Raw genomic sequence first — 14838 nt, forward strand, 5'->3', positions numbered from 1 at the left:
CATTATCTTGTTAATTCTGCCTGATTTTGTCAATTTTCTGCTGCTTTAGTGCATATTTATTATGTCACATTTCAACCAACCACCTTGACGCTGCAGTGTACACCCCAGTCCAGTAGGTGGCGGAGGTGCACTTTCTACGTTAAAACACTACTTGAAATAGAGTGGATCGGCAGTGCTCTGAGTAGTAGCAGAGAATGTCTAATAGGAAGAGAATTGGCACTCTCTGCTTACTTCCGGTTTCTGGACTGGCTGCAGTAACACGTCTCTGTCCATGCGGGGGCGCTCGCAGGCGAGTGCAGAATGAATGGAGGTCTATGGCGAAAAACCCTCAAAATCCACTTTTCTCATGATATAATTTTTTGTCTAGTAATTTGAATGTTGTATTCGAAAGGAGATGCAAAGAAATTACACACTGCTGGGTGTCAGATTTTTTAGAGTCACTTATTTGGTTTAAAAGTCTTTTAAAATGTCAATGACGTCAGAATGCTGACGTCATTAGCAGAATGCTAGCGTGTTATGGGCAACAACAACTCAACCTGTAAGAAATCGAAAGGACATAAGTACTTGTTCATTCAACTTTCGACCTATAACCCATGTTGAACTTGCAAAACTTACAATAAAATCTAAGATTTCTCAACGGCAATCGGGTGAAAGAGACACATTTAGCCGTCTAGCCCCATAGACTCCCATTCAGTCTGCACTCGCCCGCGATCACCTCCAGTGGAATTCTAATGGAACTGCAACCAAGATCGATACAATGGGGCTAATAGGAAGTGCCAAGGCTCTCCGTAGACGGGCTGGTAGTAGGCCTGCTAGTGATTTTTATTCATTGAGATGTTTTTGTGATACCTAAAAAAAAATTAAACCTGTTCTAGTGATTTTACAAACTGGTGTCTCAGTTTGGCCAAATCTGTGGTCATCTGGTTTAGCTCGTCATTGTATCAGCTATATATATAATAAAACTTTGTATTTATAAAAATATATTAATGTTTCGAATGATACAAAAGAAAAGAGAGAGAGAGAGAGAGAGAGAGAGAGAGAGAGAGAGAGAGAGAGCGAGAGAGAGAGAGAGAGAGAGAGAGAGAGAGAGAGAGAGAGAGAAAAGACACAAAACGGAAAATATGCTTCACCATTTTAAATGTAAACTACAAATTAAATGAGAAAATTAAAAAAATAAATTAACAACACAATTATATTTTAGAACACACAAGTAGATAATTAACAATATAGGAGTAGCTGCTAGTATAGCTGTTCCACTTCAGTTCATTGAGGTAGCGTGGTTGTTGTACAGGAAGTGATCCAGTGCGCATGTCCAAACGGTCGCGGCGGATTTGGCGTTTGGTTTGAATCGGCTACTGCAGACAAACACGAGAGAAATAACAAATAATATTATGTAGCGATAAAATGGCCGATTTATCTAACCTTACGGGGTTAGTCTCCGAACCATCGGGAGAAATAGACTCCTTCGCCTCTTCTGCGAGCAACAGAAGTCTGCGTTTGGCAGAAAAAGAAAAAAGAAAAGGCGAGGCGGATCCCTTTGGTCTCGCGGTGAAGTATCTGTCTCAGGGTGAGTGCAGCAGAAAACATAACAGAAACGTATTACAAAAACAGTTTAGAGGTTTACAGTTTAACAGTGAGAACATATCTATTTGTTTATTTCCTTCGTTATTTTGTAAATCTGCCAACTACTCAGGACGAATTCAGACATTTAGATATTTTGTTTATCTGTATTGACTGTCTCGTCATCATATGCTGTATCACATCTAACTTCAAGTGTCATAATCTCTATTTACATGTATTTTTGTATGTTACAGTGGAAGCTGGCACAGTAGTCAGAGGGAATGATGAGCTGGAGAGGAATATAGTGGTGGTGGAGACAGTGGCTGTCAGTAAAGGTCTTTCTCCGGAAGTCATCACAGTGCTGCTGGACTTGGCTTTGAGCCTCAATGCAGGTAATATAATCAGGAGGACATACACGGATTTATTCAGCTACCTGTATTTGTTTGCTTAACATGAGAAGGAATCCATCATGAGAAACATTATAGCAATGAGATCAGTCACAAATGTCAGTGGTTGCTCATCCCCATTCTGCTGAATGCCTTTAGTGGTTCATCACACAGATGATCAACTTCAGTTTATCCAACAGGAACTGCGAACTGTACCCGAGTGCTAAAGTTTCTAATACCTGCCACAGTGGTGCCACAGGAGGCCATCGTGAAGGGGGTGTCATGGCTATGTGTAGGGAAAATGCCAATAAATGCACAGGTAAGGGCTGATGATTGGTCTGACCTGGTCATTGGTGAAATGGGTGCCCATTTCATTTTTGCATTTTTTGTCTGCATGAAATGAGAATTAATTAATTAATTGCATTCATTTATAGAACATGTTATTCATTTGCATGTTTCATTTAAAGGTGCTCTAAGCGATGTCACACGTTTTTTTAGGCCAAAATTTTTTTGTCACATACAGCAAACATCTCCTCACTATCCGCTAGCTGCCTGTCCCCTGAACACACTGTAAAAAACGCGGTCTCTGTAGACAGCCCAGGCTCCACAAACGGCAACAAAAACAAACTGGCCCAACCTGGACCACGAAACATAACAAACAGTGTTCCAGCCAATAACCGAAAAGAATGATTTGGAGTTGGGGGGTTAGTGTGCGAGCACATGAAGGGGGGTGTGGGGAGTTGAGGAGTTGAGGAGAGAGAAGCATGAAGAGGGAAGTTAGCTAGAGGAGAGATGTCCTAGACAACGACTAACGTTAAAATTATATTCTCTTGAATTTTTATATGGCCGACACACGACGTTCAAAGAGACGACGTTCCGAGGGGGGGAGGGGGTGCTAGCCTCTGTTTTGTTTGACAATACTTCGAACGTCAACAAGAAGTGACGTCACCCAACATCGCTTAGAGCACCTCTAATTATTATTTTAATAAAAATGTCACAACTTGATCTTCCGGTGAAACAACAGACTTCTCACTGGTGACGCGCAGGACTTCTCCAATCATTGGAGTTCACACAAACTTACATTCATCTGCTTACATTTTTTAAGATCTCAAAATCTAATCAACAACCGATGCATAGAACCAAGTTCCCGGCCTACATTTTTTTCTTTTCAAAATCCAGTACAAGTTGATGTATGTCACAATATAGAAGAAAAGATCTGTCATTACTTTCATTTCATTGTGACTTGAAACTTTTAGTTCACTCTCTTAGTAACATATTTTCTTTTTAGGTTCTCTTTGTCCGTTGGGTGCTCACTGTTTTTGACCTGATTGACTGCAAAGACAACTTGAGATCCATTTATGGCTTCATTTTCAGCTTTGTGACTGAAGAAAATCTGGTTGGTTGTGCTTTGAAAATGCTTATTTTTAATTTAGAATATATCCATGTTGTGAAGTCCACTGGCATATGTTTTATAATTTCATTAATATAAGTTTTTCAGTGTTAATTTAATGTGCTATGTTTTTTTTTTCTTCCAGTGTCCTTTTATTTGCCACTTGTTATACCTTTTAACAATGCGGGAACATGGTGAGTTTTCGACTAAGTGGCTTAAATTGTATATGTCTGTGAATGCTACATTATAACATGAACATGTTATTTGCTTGTTTTTCTGATCTCCCCCCCCCCTCCACCCACCCACCTTCATAGTTCACCCGTACAGAGTCAGGAAACTTTTGGATATTCAAGCCAAAATGGTACAGTTAAAATAAATGCCTTATATCCATTGTTATAAATGTAGACTTACTGTAGTGTGAGTTTTTTTTTTTTTTTTTTAACTCAATACAGTTCATCTGACAAGTGCTTTGTGTTTCTCCCTTTCTCCTCTATAAGGGCAGACAACCATTTCTCACACAACTTCTAGTACTCTACAAAGTGTTTCGCCCAGACTTAGTGATGCTCTCTTATCCAGCAAGAGTGAGGGTTAGTGTTTTCATCACTGTTTTCTCCAGCAGAAATCAATGTTTCAGGCTCTTAGACTGCAATTTTTTTTCTTGTTCTCCAGACTGGATTCAAGAATCACAACTCCACCTGGAAAGTGGCTTTGAGTGCTGTACAGAGAAAAAACAAGGGTGCAGTTTTAGTTGACCAGAGCCTGAGCCTAGATGTGAAAGAGAAGCCATCCTCCAGAAAGAGGGTAATATGTGATCAGCGTAATACTGTAAAGAGCTTTGCAGAACTCTGACTTGTCAACAAAAGGCTGGAATACATCAACTTGAACCGATTTTAAAGCAATAGGCATCATACACTTGTCTATTTTGTCTCTGGTTACAGATAAAAGCTGGGCATCATGTACTAAACAACTAAATATTCCCAAACATCAAACTTGCACAGAAACATGCACTTTGTTGCCAGGAGATGCATGACAAATGCTAACAATATATTCTAAAATCGGCTCAAAATACATAAAAACCAAAACAAACAAGCATAAAACCTCAGACTGAGTGGAATCATAGTTTGAAGTCTTAAAAAAAAAAAAAGTAGTCGTCTGTGCCCATCTTACATTGCACAGTTTTCTGTGAAATCTGTCAACTGCAGCGGTCCAAAATCTGCAGACTGACTGGCAAAGGTTGTCTAGTGTATTCCAGCCTTAACAAGTTATGCTGTGAAATCATAGGAATGGGGGACATTAAGTAAATCAAAGTTTATGAAATGAATGTTTCTCACTACCTAATGTTCATAGAAACTACATCATCTAGCGATACCTCCCTTGAGCTCAGCGTTCGACAGCAGCTCCAGCAAGAAGGTGTTCCGTCTGCAGGAGCTCCGTTCCTTCAAAGAGCTACTGGAGAACATTCACAATATAGAGGTAATGCACATTTTTCTTTCTCACAATATGCATCATCTATAGAACTGAAGCAATAAAACAGGATAGATTTCTTGGGATTGTTAAATACAGAATGTCATATTGCATAGTATTTACATTGCATTCACCTCATGTGATTTGTAAACAAAGATCTGCACTACTTTGGTTTGGCCACTTGGTGGAGCTAAGCCCTCACAAGACTAACCAATGAGCATGTCATTAAATCTTCCACCTCATTATATTGGTTTGATATTACTGCCCAATCTTTCACAGCAGATGAACATTAAACAACTCTGGCTTCTCTCTAAGTAACTAAGCAACATATCGTCACCTTCCTAAAATAATTGAAGCTCTTCTCTCGTGATTTTTTTTTGTTGTTGTTGATGCATCGTCATGATTTTTTTGTATAAGTCATCTCCTCATAATGCTGGCCACCTCTGGTAAAATCGCCCACATCCTCAATTGAACAGATCATGCAATTCTACCCCTGTAGTATAATGGCCTATGTCAAAAGTGTGACTTAGGCCATTTTATTTTGCATAAGTCAAAAGACTTAGGCAATTATACAAGCTTTTCCAGATGGCAGCTGCATCAAGAAGAACGAAAATCTACTCAACCTCAATTATTGGTTCAGTTTTTGTGGTTTTTTTTGAGAAACCTGAAAAAATTACTTGTAATTAATTAAATTTTAAATAATTAATTAATTATTTTAGGAAGGTGATGATATTGCAGTCTCAATTGACAAAGTAAAAAAAAAAATTAAGAGCATCTTGCAAACAGTCTACCTGGCGGATCCACTGACATAAGGCTTATTAAATCTCTTTTAAAGGTCTGATGACATTTAGGCTTAATTTTGGACAAAATGAACCTTTTCACAGTGTTCCTGCACCACGTTTTAAGTGATATTGCAGTCTGCAAAAGGGAGGGATCAAGAAAGAAGGCAGTTTTGGCCGTTGGGAAGGATCATTGATTCTTTCTCACTGTGGCAACCCCATCATTAGAACCAGTCGTTTCTCAGATGAATGATACATTTGCTCGTTAATTACAGAAAGAATCAGCCATGCCCGTTGTCAATCTGTCACTTAGATTTAATAATTTATTATTTGCTGAATTCCCATATTGAGAGGCAGCTGTTGGTAGAGTGACACAAATTACAGTTTTGGAAATAGTGAGAGAATGTAGCATGGCAGAATGTTTAACTGTTGTACAAATTGTTGGTTTCAGTGCAGGTCTTGAAGGAGCCAGACGTTTGACTGAATTGGTTTATTTGCCTCCAGCTGTTTTGACAGCTCTTGTATATGATATACTGTCTCTATGTTGTGTGGATGCACCTTGCATAGCATTTTGCTGCTTAATGCTGAAGTCATAACTCGTTTTCAGCTTCCTGCCCAGATGGGTTCGCTGCTGGGATCAGCGCTGGCTCTGCACTACCTGGATTGTGTACAGGATGAATCTGCCTTCCTGCGCCTTAACTTTTGGCTTGGACACTCATTGCAAGAGGGTAAATATTTCATGCTGTAATGCCAAACCTTTTCAGTCAAATGTAAAGTTCTGTAGTCACTCCCAGCCTGCATGTTACCATTTTTAAAATGCAAGTCCTGTTTTACGAGTTGAGTTCAGTACCATAATATGGCTAATTCTCATGTTTTTTTGGCAGAGTTTTTACTATGTCCTGTGGATGGGAGTTCTGACAACACTTCTGAAGCCTGTCGCTTTCTGAGCACCATCCTCTTCTCACAGCAGTTCCTGCAGGTACGACCGAGCAACAGAAGAAATATATTACCCAATAGGAAATTAACCTTGGTAGCCTCAAAGTTGGATGTGTTTATGAGAAACATGTTGCAGTTTATTCCACAAATCTATCAATCATTTTTCTGCTTTGCTTTATTCCTTTTTTGAATTCCTGAATGATCTCCCTATTTGTTAAATCCTCCAGTCCCATGTTGACAGGGTTTGTGTCTACGTTTTTTCAGGAGGGATTCTCCAGCACGGAGAGTTTTCTTTATAAGTTCCTGAGTGTGTGGGATGGCTCTCTGCTCCGGCCGCAGATCCTGGATCTTCTCAGTGACATTCCCTTGATGCCCAGCTTTTGTAAGTATCCCAATTTTCTTGGTTCTTCAAAAAACTGTTTGCATTTGCTGGTTTAGTGGAAATTGTTGAAAACAAAAGTAGGTAGCAATATCATATAGTGGTCGACTGATATGGGATTTTTAATGGCCGATGCCGATATTGAGAAAGCAATCTGGCCGATTGGCCGATACAATACATGTGAATACAGTAAATGAGAGACATAAAGAAAATTGGTGAAACTAAATGAACATTTATTGTACATACTATTTATGCAAAATTCTTTTTGCAATAAAAAAATATTTACTAAGAAGTTAAAATGTAAACAAAAAGGTAAGGTAACACTTCAATAAATAAAGTTTTTGTGCAGCTTCTTGTCTGCTTTAATATTTAGTCATTTTTTCAGTCAAATAATTACTGCTGCTTACTGCAGGTTACAAATAACATTTATCAGTAATGAACCAATCGAAACAATATTCATAAATTAATGACAAAATAGTATGTGAAATTATACATTTTATGTACAATACATAGTTAAATATAAATCTCACATAGTTTATTTACACTATTTACTTTAAACAGGTTGTTTTACTTCAAGTATATTTAAATAATAATGATTTATGTGTTTAGTTTTGCTTGTTTGTTTCTTTAAAACGTTGCAAGCCGTCACATGTATTTGCATACATGAACATATGAAAATGTATACTACACACGATATTACGCCAATCATGGATAAATAAATACAGTAGATAGTGAATAACATTTTCAAGGATTTATTTTCAAACGTAATATTATTACATAGTGTTCTCCTCTCATCTACCTCACGCGACCAACTGATCTGTAGTGCACGCGACCCAGCTTTTCCGTGCACGCGAGTCCGTTGGAAAACAGCGTCTAGTTTAAATGTAACCCGAGAACAACGCGCGTATCTTAGGAACAGCCAGTCACAGGATTTTTGACTGTTTGTGAGGTAAAATGTTTTCAGTTTTGTTTGAATTCGTTTATATCACATCTGTGACCCCCACTGGAGCTACCGCTGGGCTGCGGATCTGACATATCACGGTAGGCTACTGTTTGAATAGACTCTGCTGCACGCCGGAGTGTTTTTGTGTGTAACACAATGTAGCGTCAGGTTAGAAAGCGAATGCGAATGGTCATTTACTGTGTCTGTCAGATGTCTGCTTCACTTCTGAGTGGCTTGTCTTACGGTGCTGGGCGGAGCAGAGCGAGTGTATTCAGGGGCTCGCTCTGTTCCCGTCAGTGGAAAAAAGCGCTAATGCACAGTCACAAACCTTTTTGAAATATATCGGCCAAACGGAAATATTTATCGGCCGATGCCGATATGTAAAAAATTCCAAATATCGGCCGATATATCGGCCTCGGCGATATATCGGTCGACCACTAATATCATAGATAATTACTCCCTAATGTTAATGGTGTTTTTACATATTTTATTGATAAGGTATATATCATATTTTATTGTTTAGCATTTTATTGGTCAGGGTAGAAAATTCTATTCATCCTGTACATAAAACTATAACTTGAACAATGTTTATTTTCTTTGTCTATAGACATGCATAAACTTCTATTTGAGCCACTGAAGCAACTTTATTTTACCTCCACGGTATTTTTCAAGGTTTGTATGTTTTTTTTTTTTTTTATGTACTCTTATGTGTTTCCTTCCTATTTTTTGTATCGAGCTAAGCATGAGTATTACACGAGCCAGATTATGTCAATGAATGCTCAAACAGTTCAGACATAATTGAATTAGTCTTTCCACACTTAAGCCTTAGCATCTTTGCACTTCCTGTGATGTTTGAGTGGTGTTGTGGTTAAGCTTGCAGCAGTTGAAAGCAGGTTTTGATTTATCTGTGCCTTTTCACATTGTCCTCCTCAGTGTAGTGTCATCGAATGTCTGAATAGCATGCTGGTGAAGTGGCTGACGTGGCATTCCGTCAGCGCATCGGAGGGCGGTTTGGATATCAGTCTTAACAGCAACAGCACCATGTGAGTATCCAAAAATCATGCTTAATATTAAATGTTTAATAATAATCCCTAGTCTTATTAAGCACAATTTATCAGTTATTATCATCAACAGATTTTCAAAAAACAAAATAAAATCACTTTCTCCCCTTATTACCAACTGAATATTCTTGGAAACGTGTTGCTTTATAGAAGTTAAATTTATAAAAGTTGTGAATGCTGTTGTCTTAAAATATGTCTTGCACTTTACTGAGTGAAGAAATAGGACCACACTCCAGGGATTTGTACTCTTAAAAGCCTTGCCTGAGGTTTACCACTATGGCTTTTTTAATATTTTATATTTAAAAGAGATCAATGAACTGCTCCTGTGGTTGGGCTCTGTCTGAACCTCGTTTACCCCGAAAGTGTTCTGTGGAACGGTGTGTAATGAAGTGTGGTGGATTTTTTCCCTCGCCTGTCGTGTATTGCTTTTCTCTCACTGCTGATTTGTTTTTTTTTATTACATTACTGAAGTGCACAGCTGAAGGAGAAATTATGATCAAGGGCAAACCTTGTTTGACTGCTCCAGTGTGCCCTGCATCAATGCGATGCACCTATTATTCCCTTTTTCGCTCTGAGTCTCTGTGCTGCGTGAATTGTGTGAGTGCCAAGCATAGCACAAAGACACATCTGGTGTATACTAGGTGTGGTTTAAAGCTGATTTATTGTTCTCTTTTGGAGAAATATAGTCCGCTCTGCAAGGAGAACTTGTTTTTCACATGTTATTTTGTGTATGCTTTCAAAAAAAAAAAAAAAAAAAAAACATCTGAGTGAAAAGAATAATACACTCCCCTTTTTAGGACTATGACCTTGTCTGGCTTCATGGACTCAGTTATGGAGCTGGTGCGCTTTGTAGGACTGCTGGCATCTGAGGGACTCCGTCTGGAGAACTGCCACATTCTTCTGCTCAACCAGACACTTGCCTTCTATGAGACGGTACACTCAGCTATGATTAACTTAATTAACATGATGTTATTGGCAAAGTGACATCCACTGAAGTTCCTGCCTGAGTTTCACTAAGATTTATGTGCTGATTTTCGTACCAGAGTAGATTTAGTACCAGAAACACTGATTTTGATGAATTTGTGCTAAAGCAGATATTTCTCTCTTGTCATGTCTAGGTGTGTGACATGTTCCTGAAGTACAGCTTGCCTCTGGTCATCATGCCTCCGGCTGGGGTGTTTTACCCAGCTCTCTTTGCCACAGACTCTCTCAGTGTGGATCGGCTCGGCTACATCATGTACAGGTATTATGTTGTGAGCTATAATAAGTTTTATGGGTCATTTTATCACTCTGGTCAATCCTGGAGATTTTCTGCTTGAGATGTTAGCCTGACCATACTAGATCACAGGCATCTTCTGGAGGAGTTTGCTGTACTTTTGGGTGAGTGAGCCATGTGAGGGTAAGTTATTCTTCATTGCATGTGCAGTTCCCATGGCAGTGGGACACCTGTGTGCTGCTGGCTAAACTGAGGACAACAGCTGAACCTTCTAATGCATTACATTGCCATGGTATGATGCCTGTAAGCAATAGATGAAATGAAGTATGAATATCCTTTCATCTGCTTCGGCACACAAACCTTTCAGAGCTGCTGTGAAGACTTAAAGGGATAGTTCTAGGGCTGCAACGATGCGTCAACGTCATCGATTACGTCGACTATGAAAATACGTCGACACGCATGAAATGCGACGACGCGTCACATTAATTATTTACGTTTAAATATCGAGTAATGGCGGCTTCTGCTCCCGCTCATGGTGAAAATGACAGACCACGATCATCCAAAATATGGGAATACTTTAAACTACACCGGCCGAACAGAAAGGTGCTTTGTTCACTATGCAAACTATGCCCCATTCGGCGACAATAAAATGGACTTTAATTTATAACTTAAACTTAAATCTACCAACAAAGCTTTCAGTGCATTTGCCAGTTTTTAAAAGTTGTGTATGCACATGTAGACTAGAGACCTGCACTCCCGCGGGACCCAATGCAACAGAGTGCGGCGCGGGAATATAGATCTGATGGCGTGGGCGGTAATGCACTCGTGTGTGTGCTGGTTGCGGGAGAATAAAACGATTCGCGGGACTCCCGCAAAATAGAATTATCTATAAATTTAACATCTAAAAACGAATAAATTGTCATTCAGCTGTTGCACAAAAGCAACAAGAACAACTAAAACAAAATAGAAACGATTTACAGGCCAGAGTCTCTATCTATTTATAACATGTTTGTAGCGTTGAACAGTGTAGCCAATCACAGACATATGTGTTGATTTCTTGAACGCAATGGCCAATCAGATGCATTTAAGATAGAATCCCCTCACCGCTCAAAATGGACTTTTTGTTTAGTGCTGAATTCTGCATACTGGCAAATCATCTGATTATAGCAAAAAAAGTGTAGATATTAATGACAGATTCATTGTGCAGCCAGTTTCATTGATAATAACAGAGATTTGTGAGATCGCGATGAACTGAGATGTCAGCTTTTTAGGAATTATTAAGGGAGAAATCCGTCTCGTGCAGGTCTCTAATGTAGACTTTAAAAACAAACGACTAATGTTATATTTACATTAACAGTAGCCTAGGCTGCAATCTAGTGTGTGTGAACCTTTTTGCAGATAAACACAAGTGCATTTTCGGACAAGTTAATGGACAAGTTAATTGAGTAAATCATACTCCCACTATGGTAATTAATAACAGACTATAGTAAACACATTTCCTAAATAGGCCTGTGACTGTATCTTACATTTTATGAAATAGTACCATTAGTTAAAAATAAAGTTTAAAACGCTTCCTGTTTGCATATTTCATAATAAAATGACAATTACCCTTTCTGATTTTTTTTTTTTGTCATCATTCATAGATTTCATATTTTAATACAATATACAGATGCACTACCCTCTTCAAAATACAGATTATATATTGTTGTACTTATTATTTATTGGAAAGTTTGCCAATGGATAAATCAGCTAATCCCCAAAATAATCATTAGATTAATCTGAAAAATAATCGTTAGATTTGTTGACTAATCGAAGAAATAATCGATAGATTAATCAACAACAAAAATAATTGTTAGATGCAGCCCTAGATAGTTCATCCAAAAATCACCATGATGCCATATGTATGACTTTGTGGTTATCAAGAAATAGAAATTGAGATGAGCCACTGGATGCTGCTAAGCTCCAAAAACAACAACAACAACAACAACAACAACAACAACAACAACAACAACAACAACAAAAAAAACATAAAAGTTGCCCTCATGACTACATTCCAAAACATCCGAAGCATCTCTCATTTTATTAACACGATTAATTATGTATAATATGACCATTTTATTAATAAAATCCTGTTGTTTTATTATTTTCTCAGATACCGGAAGAATCTGACCTTGGCTAAGAAACAAGAGCAGCAGAGAGAGGTAATGTGGGGATACTGTGTCATAAAACGAACACAGCAAATTCATGAAAAGCCAATTGTGTATGCTGGAGGTTTTGTGTCTGAATAATTTACTCATAATAGGCCAATTAGAAAGACCTTTAAGCTGTGCTTTTAAGAATTTACAATTTATTGCTGTAATCCTCACCTTACCTGCTGGGGACGAAAGGAGTTTTCATGATTGAATCCCAGTGAGACAAAGAAGCCTCAAAAATATGAGCATGGCACTGGCATTACAGAGAATAAAATGGACAAATAATTTGATCACAGCATTGCAATTTTATGTCATTTAAAATATATGGGTGAAGGTTTTTATTCACTCATAACAAGGTGGTTCTTGTCTCACTGTGTAAATCAGGAAGATCCCCTTAGTGGCACCAGATGTTATTTTACCAACAAACACTTGTCTGACAAGTCTTGAATTTATTTAGTTTCATTTTTAATGTTTTCTTACATTACAGCAAACCTTCCACATTAGCAGAAACACATACAAGGAGTTTAATCGTAACCTTCAAGCCATGGTGAACTCCATGTGGAACTCCTGGTGGGACATCCCTGGTTCAGACCTTGAGATCGACAAGGATCTAATTGCTCTGAGCAAAGTAGCAGAACCCTGGTGCCGTTTCGACCTCATCCACCACCCGGCACTTTTCAGCTATGCCATCGAATTTCATCAGAGGGTGAGTGAGACATTCTCACACTAGTGCCATTTTAGCACAAGAGCTCGTAATAGTACAGTGATGCTTGACTGTCATCTCATTTGGAGAGAAGGAATGGGACTCAGCTGCGCAAGCTAATTAGATGATTATATTACATCAAGTGTAAAGCCTTGTTTCACTACTGGGGACAGGGCAGCCTCCTCTTTTCACTAATAACTTTAAGATTGGACAAAGAGACAAATGAGGTATTAATGTATCTTTTATAGAGGATCCATTAATACAGAATCACATTTTATTATTCATGGAAGCTGTGTGAGACTGGAGTTTTCATCATCTTTAATAATACAAGTACCTTTTTTGGTCCGACTGCAACATTCAGCAGTGTACTACTGAGATTTAAAGCAGAGGGAGAACGATGAATATTTATGCTCTCTTTATCAGTGTTGGCCGGAGAGGAAGGATGTGGATCTTGGTTCTATAAAGGTACTAATGTTATATCATCTTTTTATTAAAAACCTTTTATGATGTTTGACTCTCATCGATTTTATTTCTGATCGACACGAGAGCATGCTTGAGCTCAGTCATACACAGTAACTGTTCTTTTCATGTTTGCAGACCGGGAAGTACTGGAACTGGTATATGGAGTTTCTCTTTAATCAAGGCTTTGATGGCCTCAACAACTTTATTCAGACCAACACTGGCCACGGCTCCAGCTGTCAAGATGACAGGCAGCCCTCGAAAATCCAGGAGTCAGGGGATTCATAAAACGTGTATATATTTTGTAATCATCCTCCTTAATAGGGCAGAAAGGAACCACTTGCATCATTGTAAATACTAAATGTACATTACAAGCCATTTTGTTACTTTCTAGTATTGTCTACTGTTGTGTATATAATTTTTTTTTTTTTTTTTGCATTTTTACAATTTGTGCACAGAAAACAGAACTAAAACATTGTGATGAACCTTAATATTTGAAGAAAAAAAAAACATGATTATGACTGTTTTAACTGCCATCTAGAATACAATTCTCATTATTTATAGCGATGTAAAACTGATGTCAAAGATTGATGAAAAGTCTTGTTTATTATTCCTATAAACCATATGCGGCTATGTATCGTTGACCGGTCTCACATTAAAATTAATCCTTTGCTCTCAGATGTAGCATTGTGTGTGTTGCAGGCATTTGTCAGGATCCACTGGACTTGAAACAGGACTTGTTTGGAGACCTGTTAACTTGTAATGATTGCGCTTTTGTATGATATTTGACTCAAAGTATAGTTGTATTATTTTCAGAGTAAATCACACAAGTCTGTTTTTAAGATTTAAAATGCCGGATTGTACTGATGATTTCAAGATTGATTACACACATTTGCAACATTTGATGATGACCTAAATTGTAAAAATGTAGAATAGGTTGGTTTATTCAAAAACCTCAAACTGGACTTTGTGTTTTGATTGCAAAGGATATACATTATGCTTCTCGCTATAAAGACTGCTCCTTTAAAAATTAAATAAAGACCATTGTTTTCCACAGGAACACTGTAAGCTTAGGTAACTTGGTCCAAGTGCATCCTAGGAAATCTCAGCATCAAGGCAGTGTGAGCAAAGCTCTACGGCTTTACGTTTTACAGCCCGTCTCATAAATGCGAGCGCCTTCAACTCTGCGTGACACATCTCCGTGTTTATGACGGGCTCTGGAGATTCCTCGCGACGATGTGTCGCTTCTCTCGACCGTGCTATTTTCAGCGACAGCTCGTCACGATGTCGTCCAGCAAACTTCATCTGGAGTGAATGAAGAATATGCGCACTCCTCCGGGATTACAGCTGATGCGTTATCATGAATTGAG

The 14838-nt window shown here is 38.4% G+C and overlaps 1 protein-coding gene across 1 annotated transcript; it reads left to right on the plus strand.

Moving 5' to 3' along the window:
- Positions 1–1253: 1253 nt before the first annotated feature.
- On the plus strand, positions 1254–14618 carry cenpi (centromere protein I). The gene is made up of 20 exons (XM_081382142.1): positions 1254–1567; positions 1815–1952; positions 2147–2265; positions 3235–3342; positions 3482–3530; positions 3651–3697; positions 3834–3923; positions 4006–4137; positions 4684–4809; positions 6187–6307; positions 6464–6558; positions 6780–6897; positions 8445–8509; positions 8771–8880; positions 9696–9831; positions 10017–10141; positions 12267–12315; positions 12794–13012; positions 13433–13474; positions 13607–14618. The coding sequence occupies exons 1-20, from the start codon at positions 1405–1407 to the stop codon at positions 13754–13756; spliced, it is 2202 nt and encodes a 733-aa protein (XP_081238268.1). The 5' UTR covers positions 1254–1404; the 3' UTR covers positions 13757–14618.
- Positions 14619–14838: the final 220 nt, after the last annotated feature.

This window comes from Scardinius erythrophthalmus (genome assembly GCF_964197995.2).
Source record: "Scardinius erythrophthalmus genome assembly, chromosome: 13".
NCBI classification, from domain to species: domain Eukaryota; kingdom Metazoa; phylum Chordata; class Actinopteri; order Cypriniformes; family Leuciscidae; genus Scardinius; species Scardinius erythrophthalmus.